Below are 19,343 nucleotides of genomic sequence, written 5' to 3' on the forward strand. Positions count from 1 at the left end.
TCTCAGAAGCAATTACTTATCGGTCTGAGCTAAAGGAGGCTCCTCAACCTTGGGCCGAGCACATAGTGGTTCTGAACACTGAGAGTGGAGTACTTCCTAGTGATGTCAGCTAAGATCTCGCTCTATCACTCAGCACTCACCTTACTGCACAGAACCTATACTTCCACACTCCATCCATCCATACTGAAAAGGTTGCTGACTACGCCAAGTGTTTTGTTGTAGACTCACACACACCACAAGCCATCCCAATTTGCACGGTGGTAACAACCAGTTGGCAACTGCAAACACGCAATGTTTGGATTGCGTTGGCTCTCAGAAGCAATGTCTTATCTGCCCAAGGTGGCTCCTCAACTTTGGGCTGACCAGATAATGTTTCCAAGCACTGTGAGTGGTGTGCTTCCTAGTGACGTCAGCTGAACTCTCGCTCTATTACTCAGTCACCCACACCTTACTGCACAGCACCTATATACTTCCACACTCCATCTATCCATCCATCCACACTGAAAAGGTTGCTGACTACGCCAAGTGTTTTGTTGTAGACTCAAACACACCATTGCCCAATTTGCAGATCTGAACTGTGGTAACAACCAGTTGCCAGCTGAAAAGCTGCAACAGTTGGATTGCAGTGGCTCTCAGAAGTAATTACTTATTGGCCTGAGCTAAAGGAGGTTCCTCAACCTTTGGGCTGAGCAGATAGTGGTCCTGAGCACAGAGACTGGAGTACTTCCTAGTGACGTCAGCTAAGATCTCGCTGTATCACCAAGTACCCACCTCATTGCACAGCACCGATACTTCCACACTCCATCCATCCATCCATCCATACTGAAAAGGCCGCTGACTACGCCAAGTGTTTTGTTGTAGACTCGCACACACCACAAGCCATCCCAATTTGCAAATTTGCACTGTGGCGACAACCAGTTGCCGGGTGCAAAGCTGCAACGTTTGGATTGCAATGGCTCTCAGAAGCAATTAGTTATTGGCCTGAGCTAAGGGAGTCTCCTCAACTCTGGGCCGAGCAGATAGTGGTCCTGAGCATAGAGAGTGGAGTACTTCTGGTGACGTCAGCTGAGCGATCTCTCTCTCTCAGTCAGCTGCCATCTTACTGAACTGTACATCCACCTACACAGACGACTGGATATTTTTAAGCATACGGCACGTATGTTGCTCACTTTTTTGGAATATTTCTGCATCTTATCACAGTAGCATATAACTGGAGTACAAAATATAAATTCTTTATTAAAGGAGTAGTAAATGTTGAAGCAACCCCCAACTGCAGCATTACACCACTAGTAACTGCTGTATTATAAAGACGAGAATGGAATAACAGAATTGCAAACATAAATTAAATAGCACTTTTATTTACAGATAATTTAAAATAAATGGTAAGAACAAGATTTAAACCTTTTTGCTCAATTGTAAAATCAAAGGAACAGACCACCACTGTTCTACAGTGCCTGAACACAATGCATAGCCTCTTCGTGGTTATACAGTGTGCTGTATGAAAAGGAAAAGCAAATGTTGCTTTGTGTTTTTTGTATGTGTGTTTATGTACAGTATACATAAGTATGCAAAACCTGCTTATTTTAAATTCAATTACCTCAATTCCTTGATTTTAAATGGCCTTCCCATCTTGCACTTTAGTCCATATTCATTTTACATCTAGACTGTAAACATGGAATAAAACTGATAAACATTATACATTTTTATATAAAAATCACTGCATTCTGAGAATTCTAACTACAAAATCCTTACAGAGACAACTAATATTCTTACATTTTGGGACAATGATAGATTGTTGGCACAAGTATAAGGCTTTAGGCTGAGTTTTTCCTCAGAATTTGTAATTTCACAAATAAGTGTTCATTTTGTTTTATTTTTTGTAAGGATACTTTATTTTAATCTGGAATAAAAAAATATACCTCCTTGGCTGGTTTTTGATTGAAAGTGAATAAGATGAACAAATGAGAAACTAAAATAAAATGTGAACAATTTGAAATCCTACCTTTTACATGGGGACAATGCGATTATTTAGCCAGGACTAGCCATCTGTTTTGAGCATCACAGTAGCCTGAGGTCAAAGACCACCAAAGTCTCACTAAGGATGTGAGAGAAAAAAGTCAGCAAGAGCCCTGACTAGTATGGAAGTGAAGAAATGGCACTAGAACAGTGCTTCAGGTTTTCCCCATTATTTTGGCGTGGTGCAGGAACGGACAAATGTGATAGGAAACACCGATATGTTAAAGGAAACGCCTAATTAATTAAAATACAGAACAAAAATTAGGTCAAAATGTAATCAACACATTGTAAAACATACTTTTTCTTATATCTGACATTCGATTGTTCTACGCTGTACAATCTTTGAACATTATTCATTAAAATATAAGTCATATTAAACATTGCCCTGAATAGGCAGCTTTTACTTACAAGAACATACAATCTGGGCTAAAGTGACACAATTCTCGACTATCCACCGGTGGCAAGCGAACCATTAAAACATCTATTTTTAAACGGTGCTCAGCAAACCACTACAGGATAAACATAAATATAACACTATTTTCTTTTTTTTAAATTTTTAAATTATACAACTGTACAATGCTGCGGAGATTGAGCATGGCCCATGATGCATGAGTGTATGAATGTTGTCAGTAAGACATCTAAAAAAATATATTTTGTGGCTTTTCATTCTCTTATTTGTAAATTTTCAGATTTGTAAACATTCCAGTTTGCGGATTTCCTATAATGCAAATGTGATACTTATTAAACGATATGTAATATTACTGAAATATTCATTGCTAATGAAAGCACCATTTATCAGTTGCGGCTTAAGGAACTGCTAGATAAAACGCCGTGAATGTTAAATAGTAATATCACTTAATAAAACAAACAAAAAATAAAAAAGCAGCACGTCTTTGTTCCAAATAAGAGCTAAGAATGATGAATAAAAATTGTTGGATTTAAAACACTGCATAGCAAAGGCACTATCCCATTTGAGGATATAAGTTAGTTTCCTGGTAAAAGTGCAATACAGCTTATTCTCCAAGTCTTTTTTCTTTTGTGGCATAAGTCCTTGTGAGTGTCTTCACAGTAGTAATGCTGATGAGTTCTCAGTGATAAAAAGTGACAATTATTGCAGGTTTGCTCCCAGGCACAGCAGCCTCAGTCTACCGTGTTACAGATCTCAATGACTTTATGATTGAAGTCTTCGGGCTGATCTGCATACACGTAATGACCAGCTCCTCGAATTGCCTGGAACATGAACACATTTTTACATTTTACAAATTTAAGGGTACATTAAAACATACATCAGCACTACTGGACTTGACTACAGCTTTACAAATTGTAAATTAGACTACCAGTAAAATGTCTGAACATACCTAAACATTTTCATGTTCTTGATAGAAACTGATAGAAACCAAAATACCATTAAACTCATTTAAGAATACAGAAATGTAAGACACTGCCAGTGTTTCTAATCACTATAATGTCTTGAAATGACTGATTTTTAATTTATTACTCACAAATGACTACAAATATCTCATTTCTAGTAGCCATTCCTTCAGTGTCCAAATGGTCAACTCCCTTAGCTTATCTTTCATTAATCACGTGCAAATGTTAATCGGTTTATTGCAAAAGTACTGGCATTCCTATAGCTCTGGGTTAAAATGGCCAAAGCAAAACAGCTTTCTCAAGAAACATGTCAGTCTATTGTTTTTTTTTTATATTTTTTGAAGAATGAATGTTACTCTATACAACACATTGCCAAGAAGCTAAAGATTTCATAAGTTACAAAGATGTGTATTATTTTCTACAGCAGGGGTCGGCAACCGTGGCTGCAGGTTTTCATTCTAATCCTTTTCTTAATGAGTGTCCTGTTTTTGCTGCTAATTAACTTCTTTTGAATTACTTTTAATTGACTTGTTCTTGAAGACTCAGACCCCTTAATTGTTTCTTTTTCCTTAATTAGCAGCCAAACAATAATGAGATACAAAATGAGCCAAAACATGACCAGCAAACTGTGTTGCTCATACAATATCTGAAAATAAAGAAAGGTGAAGGTTTCAGGAATGTGAATCTGCTCAGGTCCCCAAAACATTTTAACAGGGCTCTTAGAAAGAGAAAATCAACAAATTCGGAAATTTCTGATAATGCACCACGAGAACAGCAACAGGACACGAAATTAATGAACGGGTTTAATTAATGACAAGAATCGGCACCTCATTAAGCAGCTGGATGGAGTGAAATTGGTTGGAGTTTGAGGCCCTGACTTAGTTGGTCTTCTGTTGGCTCACTTGCTTCGCATTTCATTTCTGTTTGGGTGCCGTTTAAGGAAAGAAATGAAGCAATTCAGAGAGATGATGAAGAAATTCAGGGGAGCAAATCTTAAAAGAGCAATTAAATTAAAATTAATTCACAAGAAGTTAATTAGCAGCACAAATAGGGCACTCGTTAAAAAAAGGGTTAGAATGAAAACCTGCAGCCACGGTGGTCCTCCAGGACTGGACTTGGCAAAGCCCTGTTCTAGAGAGAAGAGAGCAAAGTGCATTTAACCAGGATAGAAAAAGAAGGGGAAGGGCTGAAATGAGCAGCTGCATAAGAGGAGAAGGACATTTGGAGTGTGTAGTGTGAGAAATAAACACTGCACAGGTGCTCAACCAAATTAAAATCAAAGATCATTCTTTAATATCTGTTCTAACAGGTACTCCTATATTTTGAGGGGTAAGCTAAAAGATTCACAGGTGGATCAACCTATGGTGCCCCTGGATAATAAACTATCTGTAGGGCAGACTGAATTTTGTGTGGTTCAAAAACTGCACCACAAGGAACAGGCCTGCCACATTTTTTTATCACCCTGTACAGCTCAGACTATCTCATACAGTGGTGTGAAAAACTATTTGCCCCCTTCCTGATTTCTTATTCTTTTGCATGTTTGTCACACAAAATGTTTCTGATCATCAAACACATTTAACCATTAGTCAAATATAACACAAGTAAACACAAAATGCAGTTTTTAAATGATGGTTTTTATTATTTAGGAGAAAAAATCCAAACCTACATGGCCCTGTGTGAAAAAGTAATTGCCCCCTTGTTAAAAATAACCTAACTGTGGTGTATCACACCTGAGTTCAATTTCCGTAGCCACCCCCAGGCCTGATTACTGCCACACCTGTTTCAATCAAGAAATCACTTAAATAGGAGCTGCCTGACACAGAGAAGTAGACCAAAAGCACCTCAAAAGCTAGACATCATGCCAAGATCCAAAGAAATTCAGGAACAAATGAGAACAGAAGTAATTGAGATCTATCAGTCTGGTAAAGGTTATAAAGCCATTTCTAAAGCTTTGGGACTCCAGCGAACCACAGTGAGAGCCATTATCCACAAATGGCAAAAACATGGAACAGTGGTGAACCTTCCCAGGAGTGGCCGGCCGACCAAAATTACCCCAAGAGCGCAGAGACGACACATCCGAAAGGTCACAAAAGACCCCAGGACAACGTCTAAAGAACTGCAGGCCTCACTTGCCTCAATTAAGGTCAGTGTTCACGACTCCACCATAAGAAAGAGACTGGGCAAAACGGCCTGCATGGCAGATTTCCAAGACGTAAACCACTGTTAAGCAAAAAGAACATTAGGGCTCGTCTCAATTTTGCTAAGGAAAATCTCAATTATTGCCAAGACTTTTGGGAAAATACCTTGTGGACTGATGAGACAAAAGTTGAACTTTTTGGAAGGCAAATGTCCCATTACATCTGGCGTAAAAGGAACACAGCATTTCAGAAAAAGAACATCATACCAACAGTAAAATATGGTGGTGGTAGTGTGATGGTCTGGGGTTGTTTTGCTGCTTCAGGACCTGGAAGGCTTGCTGTGATAGATGGAACTATGAATTCTACTGTCTACCAAAAAATCCTGAAGGAGAATGTCCGGCCATCTGTTCGTCAACTCAAGCTGAAGCGATCTTGGGTGCTGCAACAGGACAATGACCTAAAACACACCAGCAAATCCACCTCTGAATGGCTGAAGAAAAACAAAATGAAGATTTTGGAGTGGCCTAGTCAAAGTCCTGACCTGAATCCAATTGAGATGCTATGGCATGACCTTAAAAAGGCGGTTCATGCTAGAAAACCCTCAAATAAAGCTGAATTACAACAATTCTGCAATGATGAGTGGGCCAAAATTCTTCCAGAGCGCTGTAAGAGACTCATCGCAAGTTATCACAAACGCTCGATTGCAGTTATTGCTGCTAAGGGTGGCCCAACCAGTTATTAGGTTCAGGGGGCAATTACTTTTTCACACAGGGCCATGTAGGTTTGGATTTTTTCTCCCTAAATAATAAAACCATCATTTAAAAACTGCATTTTGTGTTTACTTGTGTTATATTTGACTAATGGTTAAATGTGTTTGATGATCAGAAACATTTTGTGTGACAAACATGCAAAAGAATAAGAAATCAGGAAGGGGGCAAATAGTTTTTCACACCACTGTATGTCACGCTGTCATGTCACTTGCAGAAACTCTCTGATATTGCACACTAATGAAGAGTGTCGACAAGGGGAAATGACGCAAGAGGAAACAATCAGGTGGAGAACTTGTTTATAACTTGATATCAGCCAAAATCAAGGAACTGGTTATTGACTTTTGCCATACCAGAGAGCTTCTATGCTCAGTCACTGTTCAGAAAGTAGACAGGAAGGTGGTGCAACGCTTCGCCCGCTCATTCATTGCTCAAGAATCTCATCTTCAATTCATAAAGTTAACTCCATGCGGTTTTAGTTTCCTGTTTATGATGTGTGTACCAATTTAACAATATTTCAGCAACTATGACTGAATAACTGACATGTGGACTATGCAATTTCTTCCATTTTTGCTGTTGTATAGTATTATTTAATACTGGCCTGTTTTATACTACAAACTCTTTTTTCTCCATTATGCATGAAAATTTGAGATAAAACTTTTTCTCAGTCATCATTACAAACTACATAGGGTAAGTACCACATAAAAATATCACTTTTGAGTACAGTATTCCTTTAAATATATAAAGATCAATGTTATTTTTTAGATGATCCCTGAGAGGAAAGACACAATGCGTTTACATGTGCTTTAATAACTCGGTTATTCACAGAAATCCATGTGTACCCTTAAACTGGTTAGAGAAACTAGGTTATTGGTTTCTGAGAAACCTGGATAACACAGGTAGACTTCTCCGCAAGTAATCTGGTTATACGGTCATGTAAACCCTTAACTAGGTTACTGTTAAAGATTTTGTTGTCTGTGCATGTCCATTACACTCTGATAGACCCTTAACTGGGTTAACTGTTAAGGATTTCGTAGTCTGTGCATATCCGTTGCACACTGTTAGCCTGCACATGTACATGGCCACCAGTCTTTACTTTACACATGGATATGGCAGCCATGGATGAAAAACAGTGGAAGAGTCCACAAAAATAAGATTCCTGATCAGAGTCCTCAGGCAACTGCAATAATCCTTTCCCTGGCTGAAATAATCTACTTAATATTTGAGGAATTGTTAAATGTGGAAATTGTGTCCTTGAGTTCTTAGAAAGGCGCTTTGTATAAAAATAAAAAGTATTATTATTAAATATCTGTTGATTAGCTAAACATGTAGTGCTAAGCTCAGCAGCACCATTTTGGAAGCAGTGTTGGGGGTACTGTGTTAAAAGTAACAGGCATTAGTCAGAATACTTTTTAATTTAACGAGTATCCTAACGCAATATTAAAATACCTGCTTTATTATTATCCCAGCAGTGCTGTGTGAAAGGCAAGAAGCACGCACAGAGATACACTACTCCGTTACAGGGCTCAATCGTACAACATGGCAGAAAAGAGAGTGCTGCATACGATTTTATTCCAACTACTTTCTATACAGTGCATCCAGAAAGTATTCACAGCACATCACTTTTTCCACATTCTGTTATGTTACAGCCTTATTCCAAAATGGATTCAATTCATTTTTTTTCCTCAGAATTCTACACACAACACCCCATAATGACAACGTGAAAAAAGTTTACTTGAGGTTTTTGCAAATTTATTAAAAACAAAAAAACTGAGAAATCACATGCACATAAGTATTCACAGCCTTTGCTCAATACTTTGTCGATGCACCTTTGGCAGCAATTACAGCCTCAAGTCTTTTTGAATATGATGCCACAAGCTTGGCACACCTATCCTTGGCCAGTTTCACCCATTCCTCTTTGCAGCACCTCTCAAGCTCCATCAGATTGGATGGGAAGCGTCGGTGCACAGCCATTTTAAGATCTCTCCAGAGATGTTCAATCGGATTCAAGTCTGGGCTCTGGCTGGGCCACTCAAGGACATTCACAGAGTTGTCCTGAAGCCACTCCTTTAATATCTTGGCTGTGTGCTTAGGGTCGTTGTCCAGCTGAAAGATGAACCGTCACCCCAGTCTGAGGTCAAGAGCGCTCTGGAGCAGGTTTTCATCCAGGATGTCTCTGTACATTGCTGCAGTCATCTTTCTCTTTATCCTGACTAGTCTCCCAGTTCATGATGCTGCCACCACCATGCTTCACTGTAAGGATGGTATTGGCCTGGTGATGAACGGTGCCTGGTTTCCTCCAAACGTGACGCCTGGCATTCACACTAAAGAGTTCAATCTTTGTCTCAGCAGACCAGAGAATTTTGTTTCTCATGGTCTGAGAGTCCTTCAGGTGCCTTTTGGCAAACTCCAGGCGGGCTGCCATGTACCTTTTACTAAGGAGTGGTTTCCGTCTAACCACTCTACCATACAGGCCTGATTGGTGGATTGCTGCAGAGATGGTTGTCCTTCTGGAAGGTTCTCCTCTCTCCACAGAGGACCTCTGGAGCTCTGACAGAGTGACCATCGGGTTCTTGGTCACCTCCCTGACTAAGGCCCTTCTCCCCCAATCGCTCAGTTTAGATGGCCGGCCAGCTCTAGGAAGAGTCCTGGTGGTTTTGAACTTCTTCCACTTACAGATGATGGAGGCCACTGTGCTCATTGGGACCTTCAAAGCAGCAGAAATTTTTCCGTAACCTTCCCCAGATTTGTGCCTCGAGACAATCCTGTCTCGGAGATCTACAGACAATTCCTTTGACTTCATGCTTGGTTTGTGCTCTGACATGAACTGTCAACTGTGGGACCTTCTATAGACAGGTGTGTGCCTTTCCAAATCATGTCACATCAACTGAATTGACCACAGGTGGACTCCAATTAAGCTGTAGAAACATCTCAAGGATGATCAGGGGAAACAGGATGCACCTGAGCTCAATTTGGAGCTGTGAATACTTATGTACATGTGCTTTCTCAATTTTTTTATTTTTAATAAATTTGCAAAAATCTCAAGTAAACCTTTTTCACATTGTCATTATGGGGTGTTGTGTGTAGAATCCTGAGGAAAAAAATGAATTTAATTCATTTTGGAATAAGGCTGTAACATAACAAAATGTGGAAAAAGTGATGCGCTGTGAATACTTTCTGGATGCACTGTAGATATGTTGAAACAGTGTGATAGATAGGGTGATGCAGCGGCCAGTGCCCATAACACACATGTTCTGGGACTTAGGTCGAAAATGTTAAAAGGAGATTTATTTTATTTAGTTCACAGCACATGAAGTAATAAACATATTTGTAAAACACAAGAAAATTATCACATTCGACTGCGTTTCTGGTCAGTTTCATGGAGGATCACATGGCTTTGGATTTAATAATAAATGCAGGCCAGTCAAATGTGCAAGTTTTTTTCTTTAACAAGAAGATAAAGTAATGCAAAACTAACTCACAGTTTGCAATGCATTACATTTTATAAGTAAGTATATAACATATGCTTTATTAATTAATTTATTTTTTTGGTAAGTCATGAGTAAAGTAACTAAGCTCCCGTTAACAGCAACATTCCCCAATGGGGAGCACTCCATTAGTGCACGGGGGACTTTTAAGAAATCAGGTTTTTGCCTTAACCGGGTTACTTACCTTCTCCTGGTTTTGTGTGTGCAAGTAAACACACTCACTGTTCACAGAAACACTACACTTTTGAAAGGTAAACATTCTTTTTACATAAAGCGTAAAGGTGGTGGCATAACTATAGAATAGTAGTGTTGTGTTTTTTTCTTTTTGTTGAGGTTTATGTCTATGTCTGAATGACTCCACACAATAAGTATTGTCTGTGTTTCTGATGAAGATAAAAAATGCAATGACTTACTATTGTCTCCACATGAGAGTTTGGCCTTAGTTCTTTGACTTCATTTCCAGAGTTACCATCAATGTAAGAGCGAGCTCCATAAATCACAGTAATGGGGATGTCTGCTTGAACAAGACCAATTCTCTGCAGCATGGGTCGCTTTGCCCACCCATATGGAATGGTCATATTCCTAAAAGCAGTTTCCCCACTAGGAAAAAAAAAGAATGTATGTTATTCTGTGAAAGCCATTCTCAGATCATGGAAGTCTAAAAAACTGTAACAGATTTATCCAGCATTCACTTCTCAATTTAGACATAATGGAAATGACTTGCATCTGCCCTGCTAAAGTAACAGAAAATGGCTGTTGCTGACAAATTTGCTCAAAATTTCTTTATTAAAAACATTAATCTGATAAAATCCAAATGCACCTTAAAACTATATGCAAAGCATCACTACTAAATATACATAACAAAATAAACATATCTTAAAAAAAAAAAGCTTTAATTTTATTGAAATACCTTGGTTTCTGTACATTGCAGTGGTAAATATATTCGGTCACCGTGTTGTCATCAAACAAAGAAGAATATTTTCTTTTGAAATCCGGTCTCAACCTCTGCACCAAACTAGGACCTGGATGCAAACACATTAGAGAGAACAGAAGGTCTTCATCTCTGCTAACAGTATTAACATAATCCAAAATGAAAACCAGAAATTGCAAGCAACTTCACCATTTCCAAGTTTACAATTGTGCTTTACGAACTAGGCAAGTTGTAGGGCATCAATCACATACACCGCTCAAAACAATTAAGAGATCAACATCTACACTACATAATATTATGAAAAGATTCAGAAAATTAGGGCAAGGTCAGAAACCAATTTTAAATATGTGTGAAATTCAAATCCAGAGGCGACACTGCCTAAGAAATTCTCATGCTACTGTGACAAATATAGCCATCTGATGCTGGGGAGTACTTCAGAAAATCACAGTCCGTCACTGCATCCAGAAATGCAACTTAAAACCATACATCAACGCTATGCAGAAACGCCCACAAGTTCTCTTGGCCCAACTCATCTCAAATGGAAAGAAAGACTGTGGAACCATGTGTTATGGTCAGATGAGTCTAAATTTCATCTTGTTTTTGAAGAAAATGGGCATTGAGTTCTCCATGCCAAAGATGAAAATGACCATCCAGATTGTAATCAGCGAAAAGTCCAAAAGGTAGCATCTGTGATGGTATGGGGGTACATCAGTGCCCACGGCATGGGTGCGAGTTGCATGTAGGTGAAGGTACTATTGACTCCAAGGAGTATATTAGGATTTTCGAGAGACATACAGTATACAGTATGTTATCATCAAGGCGACATCTCTTTCTGGGATGTCTATGCTTATTTCAGCAGGACAATGCCAGAACACATTCTGCACAGGCTACAACAGTGTGGCTTCATAGTGTCTCCTATTAAAAATGTATGGTGCATCACGGAGAAGAGAATCACACAATGGTAAACACTTACGGTAGAACAGCTGAAGTCTTATATAAGGCAAGAATGGACACAATTTCTAATTGCAAAACTACCACAATTAGTATTCTCAGTTCCAAAACGTTTAAAAAGTGTCATTAAAAGGAAAGGTGATGTAACACAATGGGGTAAACATGCCTCTGTCCCAACTTTTGTTGCATGTGTTGCAGCCATGAAATTCTAAATTTGTGTATATTTACAAAATACAAATAAGTTGGTGAGTAAAACTATTGAAAATCTTTTCTTGGTACTTATGTCAGTTAAATAAAGGATCACATGAAATTACATATTAAAGATTTTTGTCTTTATTGCATTTTGGAAAATATCCCAACTTTTCTGGAAATGGGGGTTTGTATATTTATTTCCTTACTCATCTACATATTTATGCATTTATTTATTTAACCCTCATAAATATTTGTGCGGTATATTTTATGCACCAGTGTTAAAATGGCTATTTGTATGCACACTGTGAGGTTGTAATATTAAATATTGCAATAATTTTAAATTGTACATGTTTTTAATGTAATTTAATACCATATTATTGAATAGCATGACCCAGTCTAGGACTATCTGAAAATAAATCTGATCCACTTCTCCATTGCTCATTTGCAAATTTTTATTTACTGCTGGATTTCAGTTGTTGAACGTTCTTTGCAGACAAAGCCATTTCAGGAAGAACATCTCATTGTTGGCATACATACGTAAGTTCCCGCGTGGTGTACCAAATGCGCCATATGGAACTTGTGACTGTGCATTCACTCACAAAACTGGCTGGGGGCACACTGGTGGGAAATCATTGCGACACTTTACTTGTAGTGAATCAAGCTGAGGATAGACAGAGATTGCTGTTGGTAGGTTCAAGAAAAAGGACGTTGGACAAAAATAACTGAGACTGGTGTACAAAATACACCAGCATGAGTAGTTAAGGGTTAAAGAGCTTCTGTAAAAAGCTACATTTCCCCAGGGGTCAAATAAAGTTCTATCTATCTAATCCAAGGGTCTCCAACATGTCGCTCGCTCGCAAATCCTTTCCAAGTAACTCGCCAAAGAGTTAATGAATCCTATATAAATGTGAAAACTTGATTAGTCAAATTAGGGGTGGCCGATCTTTCCAAAAAATCATATCACGGTCCACAATCTGAATTGCAATTTATCTTTTCAATGTGGCATACACTTAAGAGAATATCCGGACTCAAACTCATCAAGACCTAAGTAACACTTTATTTTAAATATCAAAGTTGAATTAAATTGTTCTCTCGTTCACTAGCTGAGCGGAGTTAAGGAACACGCCCTGAAGCTGGCGATTGACTGAGGAAGGCCCCTCCCCCCGGCCCGTTGTGTGGATCTCGGATTTGCGGAAATAAATCGGTACCTCAAGCGAACTATGATACATAGCAAAATGAAAGAAGTCGCAACATCAACTGGAATGTTCAAGGAAATTATAGAAAGAAACCCAATCTAAATCCGACAAGTACTTTTCTCGTGAAAAGCGGAGAGACAGACATTGGATTTTCCATATTATATATTAATGAACCTTCAAAATAAAGTGCAGTTAAAGTCTCAACAGCATTTCTGGAGCTTAGTAGAGCCAGATAACTACAAGAATCTTCACCAAGCAGCTCTGAAAATGTCTGCTTTGTTTGGGTCTCCATTCCTCTGTGAGTCTGACGTGAATGTCATGAAATCAAAGTTCTGAACACGACTGACAGACGAACACTGAAATGACTCCATAAGAGTGAACCTAAGTGGCTCCACTCCACCATACACCTGCTTGACTCCATACAGTCTAAGTAAAAAACATCACACATGCAACTGGACCTGTGCATAAAGTGAAACAGTGACATGTGACAAAATGACAAATGAATAACTCATATCTGTGGATTTGGAATTGCATTGTTTTGATAGCATTCATGTTTTAATAGTGTGAGATACACTAGAAAATGCATACAGACATACAAAATGCACTTGCAGGTGAACTCAATATTTTTTGTGATGTTTTAATGCAAAATGTGAGTTGTGGACACCAACATTTTTAAATGTTCAGGCAAAACAAGCTTATTCAGTTTGTTTGGGTAGAAATAAGCTATGAGAATATACAAAACACGAGTAGCTCTCGGCCATTTTCATTTTGTAAAAGTAGCTCTCAGGGGAAAAAAGGTTGGAGACCCCTGATCTAATCACTAAGAAATGCTACTCTCAATGATGAACAATACAACATTCACAAGAACGTCTTTGTTTTACATTTATGCTTTTGTGAGCCATTGGAAACAAAATTTCAAAACTGATATGATAACACTGGTCAACAAGCATTTTGCTACTGGGATTCTTTCAGTACTTTAACAAATTTCACTTGCTGACTCCAAATCTGAAAACTGTTTTCGCCCATTTTTTAGTTATGATGTTCCAAGTCTTGGACAACTAGGGTGTTTGTACAGTAAAGGTGATGCTTTTCAGCATTAAAGACATAAGTTTGGTCTCGAGAAAAGTGAAGCCAAAATGAAGGAAGGTGTTTTTATTGGCCCTGAAATCTGTGAACTGATGCTTGATGGAGGAGTTCAAAAGGAAATTGAAGCCCACTGAATCAGCACCCTCATTCGTGCAGGTTGTCCAGAATTTTCTTGACAAGCACAGAGCAGAGAATAACGCTGAGCTTGTAGAGAACCTGCTGAAAGTATATTAGCTTAAGGGAGACAGAATGTCACTGAAGACGCATTTTTTACATTCGACTGTTTGCCACCAACTCTGGGAGACGTCAGCGATGAGTATAGGGAAAGATTTCATCATGATATAAAGGTAAAGGAAAACTGATATCGGGGGAAAATTTACTCCGTATGATGGGTGACTACTGTTGGTTCTTGCAAAGAGAGACGATGTGCAGTACAAGCGCAAAAGCGAGTGCCTCCAACATTTTTGGGCACGCTGATCTCACTTTTATATTACAACAACAACATTTATTTATATAGCACATTTTCATACAAAAAAATGTAGCTCAAAGTGCTTTACATAATAAAGAATAGAAGAATAAAAGACACAGTAAGAAAATAAAATAAGTCAACATTAATTAACATAGAATAAGAGTAAAGTCCAATGGCCAGGGTGGACAGAAAAAACAAACAAAACTCCAGACGACTGGAGAAAAAAATAAAATCTGTAGGGATTCCAGACCATTAGACTGCCCAGTCCCCTTCTGGGCATTCGACCTAACATAAATGAAACAGTCCTCTTTGTATTTAGGGTTCTCACGGAAGGACTTGATGATGATGGTCACGTAGACTTTAGGCTTTAGGCAATGTTGGAGCATCATGATGCTTTGAGTAGGTGGTGGTGGTGCAGGCCGCCACTACAAAGAAACCGGAAAAAGAAACAGAGGTTTCTATATTGAGGTAAATTGACATAAATATACTATAACGTGTCTCTGGTATCGTCTTCTGGTTTGGTTTCAGAATAAACACATCAAAACAATCTTGGTGGGACAGAGTCCAAACTCCAGATATCGTGTTGATATATTATGTTGATATTCAAAAGTGTCAAAACGTAAATGATTTGTATTTCAAAAATCTGATGTGCTGGCTTAATTCCGATTTCATATATGAAATCACTGTAAAAAAACTTAATAAAGAGGTGCTCTGAAGTTCCCAGTAGCAAACAAAAATTATTTTTTTTGTAGACCAGTGCAATGTATAATTTTGTATGTGCTGTTTGTTTAATCAGGTTGTCTTTATTTATTATTATGACTTGGATCCAAACCAGGGAACATTTTAGGAGCCATTCATTTAGGCATCCAGAAAATTTGAAAGGGTTCACAAACTTTCAACTGCAAGCCATACAATATAAAACAACTTCGAGATTAAGCAGGCGTCAAAACAGCGTGTAAACAACCATACCAGCTGGAGCAAACAGACGACACCACAGCTTTTAAAGTGTGTATTCTTAAAAGGATCTGCCAGCAACACAAATCTTTTAACACATAATGTTTGAGACAGGTGGACATGATAAAAGAATAAAGACAAAAACAAAAAAAACACACATACTTAAGTAAAAATGACACTGTTGCTTCAATATTTAACATTTTAATTACAGTCACATAATAAAAATACTCTAATAAAATATTAGGGTAAGAACATAAAGTACTACTAGTCACAACTGAAATATTCCACTAAATGTAATTAACCTTAAAGGGATGTGCATTGTTCAACTCATAAACATGTAAGAAAGTAACATTTTTTAATTTGGTATTTGGCAGCTTGTGTTAATGCCCGAGGTGCCAGTCTTTGTGTTGTTCAGAATTCTGGCCACAAAACATTTGGCTAATTTTAGTTCTGTGGCTCTTACACTTACATGATTATAACATTTAAATAAAAACTTTTTTAAGACTGCACTCTTCACATACAGGGGCGGTTTTACTGTCTATATTTTGTGTTGTTTCAATTGATTTCTTTGTTTCATCAGTTCAGTACTCTCTATTCCCAACTTCAGAAAATTGGAAGTTCCTTGCTGTGTGTCAATTCTTGTTATTTATTGCATTGTTTTAATTTTGTGCAATTCATTAATTCATCAGTTTGATATATTATTCTAATCTTATTTGCTCTAATGTGTTGTGGCAGACAACGAGGGACCTTGCCCCACTGGGACGCCTGGAGCAGGGAAGGACCGGGAGAGGGGCAATGTATTCCCCTGGACGCTGGAGGGCAGCCCCCCTGGATTCCATCAGGGCCACGGATACAGAGCTTGGGAGGCTCATCCCTGTGGGTGTCTGTGGCTGACCACCAGGGGCGCCTGGATGATTCCTGAGCCATGGACTGCAGCACTTCTGCCACACCAAGAAGAGCTGCTGGAACAGGAACCAGATACGACCAGAGTGCTTCCGGGTGCAAGGGCAGCACTTCTGCCACACCAGGAAGTACTGCCTGAAGATCATCAAGGAGCACCAGGAGCACATCCGGATGTGCCATACAAGGGGCCACCTCACACTATTCGGGGAGCCAGAGTCAGGTGGAAGAGGACGGGGCTTGCGAGGAGTAGAGTACAGACGGCAGAAGAAAGGACTGTGAGCACTGTGGCTAACTGTGCACTGTGGTATTGTGTTGAGGAATAAAACGTGTGTGGTTTGGACATCTGGCTGTCTCAGTGTCTGTCTGTGTCCGGGGCACCTTTTACAGTGTTTTTGTTTGCACTTGTTGTTAATAGCACTATATAAAATGAACACAGATTAATAAAACTATTTAGAGAAGCATAATGAACAGCTTTTCTAATTTGTTCATAAATCCCCATGAATTTAACTGTTTAACTCTTTGAGGGCTGAATATTTTTTACAGGCAACTCTGTTTTCTGAAAAGCATACGAAGCAAAGGTTTCACATGGTAATCAGTGTAAAACGTCTGTTGCTGTGGCTGCTGTCGACGCCTGTTCAGAGTCTCTGGTGGCTGTGTAGGGATAGCTCGATGGCTGATAGGAATGTGTGGATGGCCGGCTGCTTGGTCTGTCTTCGAGTGGCAGTGCGACACAATCTGGTTTGTACCTGTTGTCACTGTAAGTGGCATTCCTCCCAGGTGAACATTGCCGTGGGCGCATCAGCTACACAAGCGTGTTTAGCACCACGGTCAGCTGGGGACTGATCAGCTGAAGCCAGTACCTCACTTTCGTTTTCAATCTCCATTTTCAGATCACTTGCATCAAAATCGGAGTTCAACAAGTCAGAATCTGATTCGGCAATAATACGCAAAATGTCGTCCACTGAGTATTTTGGTTTGTGTATTCCCTTTGGTCTCTTGCCAGATGTCGACGCCATTTTAGAGGTTATTTGCTCTTCGCTACTCACGCATGTGCAGGTAATTGAGGTCAAATCAAAAAAGCAAACTTTTCTTCTAGCAAAGAGAGTCGAACTAAGACATAACAGCGGGATTTGTCACCGTTTATGGCTGATTACTGTTCTTTACCCCTGAATTTAAACAAAAGTCGACAATCGCCCTGAAAGAGTGATATCGCCTTTCCAGGTCAATGCCAAATTAAGGATATCAGTTCCTTATTGTGCATTGTGACCAGTAAAGGGAGTTGCAGCATCCCCAAACCCCAGACACAAGTCCTGGTATAATAAAAAAGGTACTTTTCTAAAAGGCTTCAACAATGGCATAAACACAATGCAATTCTTTTTCTCTCTCTCTTTCTTTCTTTCTTCTCCTCCACACCTCCCAGATAAGCTGTGTCTGTCCTCTACACCCGACTCCAGCTCACCCGGTTCCTTTATACCGGACCTGGGTGTATTTCCAGTGCTAACACATTGCATCCAGAAAGCACTTCTGAGTTAAGGGGAACCTCTCCGTAATAGGAGAGCCAGCCTTCAGCAGCTCCACCTAGAGGCACCCAGGGACCCCAACAGGGATGAAAGGCAGAGGGATGTCGCCATCCACTGTACTGGGGAAGCAGTCTCCCCCTGTCCATTCCATTATAACGGCCTCCCAACCAGAAAAGGTACCATTAACCAACCTGGTAAAGATGCCCAGCCACTCATACCACCCATTAAAAAAAGTCTCCTGGCCAGGTAAAGAGCCATCCATCCCAACTAGGCAGCCAGCCAACCCACATTGTCTATGACAGCATTCAGAAGCAGGCTAATATTATGCCAACACATGCCTGCTAAACTGAATGCACAATTTCTGTAATGTCGTTTTGGGGGTAATGTGGCACAATTGTTACTTTGTATCAAGGAGAACACTGCATTTATCAAATTACAATTATCATCTGTTAAAAATAAAATATAGTTACTAATGACCTAGTGGACCAGCCAGTCTCAAACCAGCCAGTGGGTTGAAGGGACTCAGCATTGCTCCCAGGGCTTTAATCCAGATTGGGATTGGTCTGTCCAGATCAGCGTTGTTAGGTCTCTCGGGAAAACCCCATGGCTCCACTAAAATCAGGTGCTTTACCCTGGATAAGAAAAATATTAATAAAAAAAAATCAAAATAAAGTAATGAAACGCATAGTAAAAAATCTGATCAGTAAACATTTTTGTCAATCTGTCAATGTAGAAATTAAAATGGATTGCAGCAAATGTAACAGCAGCAATGTTACCAAGTTGTGCCATGCACTGCCCTCAACGTAAGAATGTTAACTAGTTCTTCAATTGCACATATTTTACATTTTATACTACGTTGCTGTGCACAGTAACCACTTAACATCTGTGGAGGTTATGATACTTCAACTCATGTTAATAGCTAAAACTGTAGATAATTAAGATGACCCAGCTACATTTTATATATATATATATATATATATATATATATATATACACACACACACACACAGTGGTGTAAAAAACTATTTGCCCCCTTCCTGATTTCTTCTTCTTTTGCATGTTTGTCACACAAAATGTTTCTGATCATCAAACACATTTAACCATTAGTCAAATATAACACAAGTAAACACAAAGTGCAGTTTTTAAATGATGGTTTTATTATTTAGGAGAAAAAATCCAAACCTACATGGCCCTGTGTGAAAAGTAATTGCCCCTGAACCTAATAACTGGTTGGGCCACCCTTAGCAGCAATAACTGCAATCAAGCGTTTGCGATAACTTGCAATGAGTCTTTTACAGCTCTGGAGGAATTTTGGCCCCTCATCTTTGCAGAATTGTTGTAATTCAGCTTTATTTGAGGGT

At 39.1% G+C, this 19,343-nt stretch overlaps 1 protein-coding gene across 1 annotated transcript in view; it reads right to left on the bottom strand.

The window, feature by feature from the left end:
• Positions 1 to 1,338: 1,338 nt before the first annotated feature.
• abhd5a (abhydrolase domain containing 5a) overlaps positions 1,339 to 19,343 on the bottom strand; it is a 79,262-nt gene continuing 61,257 nt past the window's right edge. The window contains exons 4-7 of the mRNA XM_039736931.1: positions 18,460 to 18,614; positions 10,691 to 10,802; positions 10,194 to 10,380; positions 1,339 to 3,246 (exon numbers count right to left, since the gene is read on the bottom strand). Of these exons, the coding sequence (XP_039592865.1) occupies positions 3,157 to 3,246; positions 10,194 to 10,380; positions 10,691 to 10,802; positions 18,460 to 18,614 (544 nt within the window). The 3' untranslated portion in view covers positions 1,339 to 3,156. The remainder of the gene's footprint in view (positions 3,247 to 10,193; positions 10,381 to 10,690; positions 10,803 to 18,459; positions 18,615 to 19,343) is intronic.

Source organism: Polypterus senegalus, chromosome 15, assembly GCF_016835505.1.
Source record: "Polypterus senegalus isolate Bchr_013 chromosome 15, ASM1683550v1, whole genome shotgun sequence".
Classification (NCBI taxonomy): Eukaryota; Metazoa; Chordata; class Cladistia; order Polypteriformes; family Polypteridae; genus Polypterus; species Polypterus senegalus.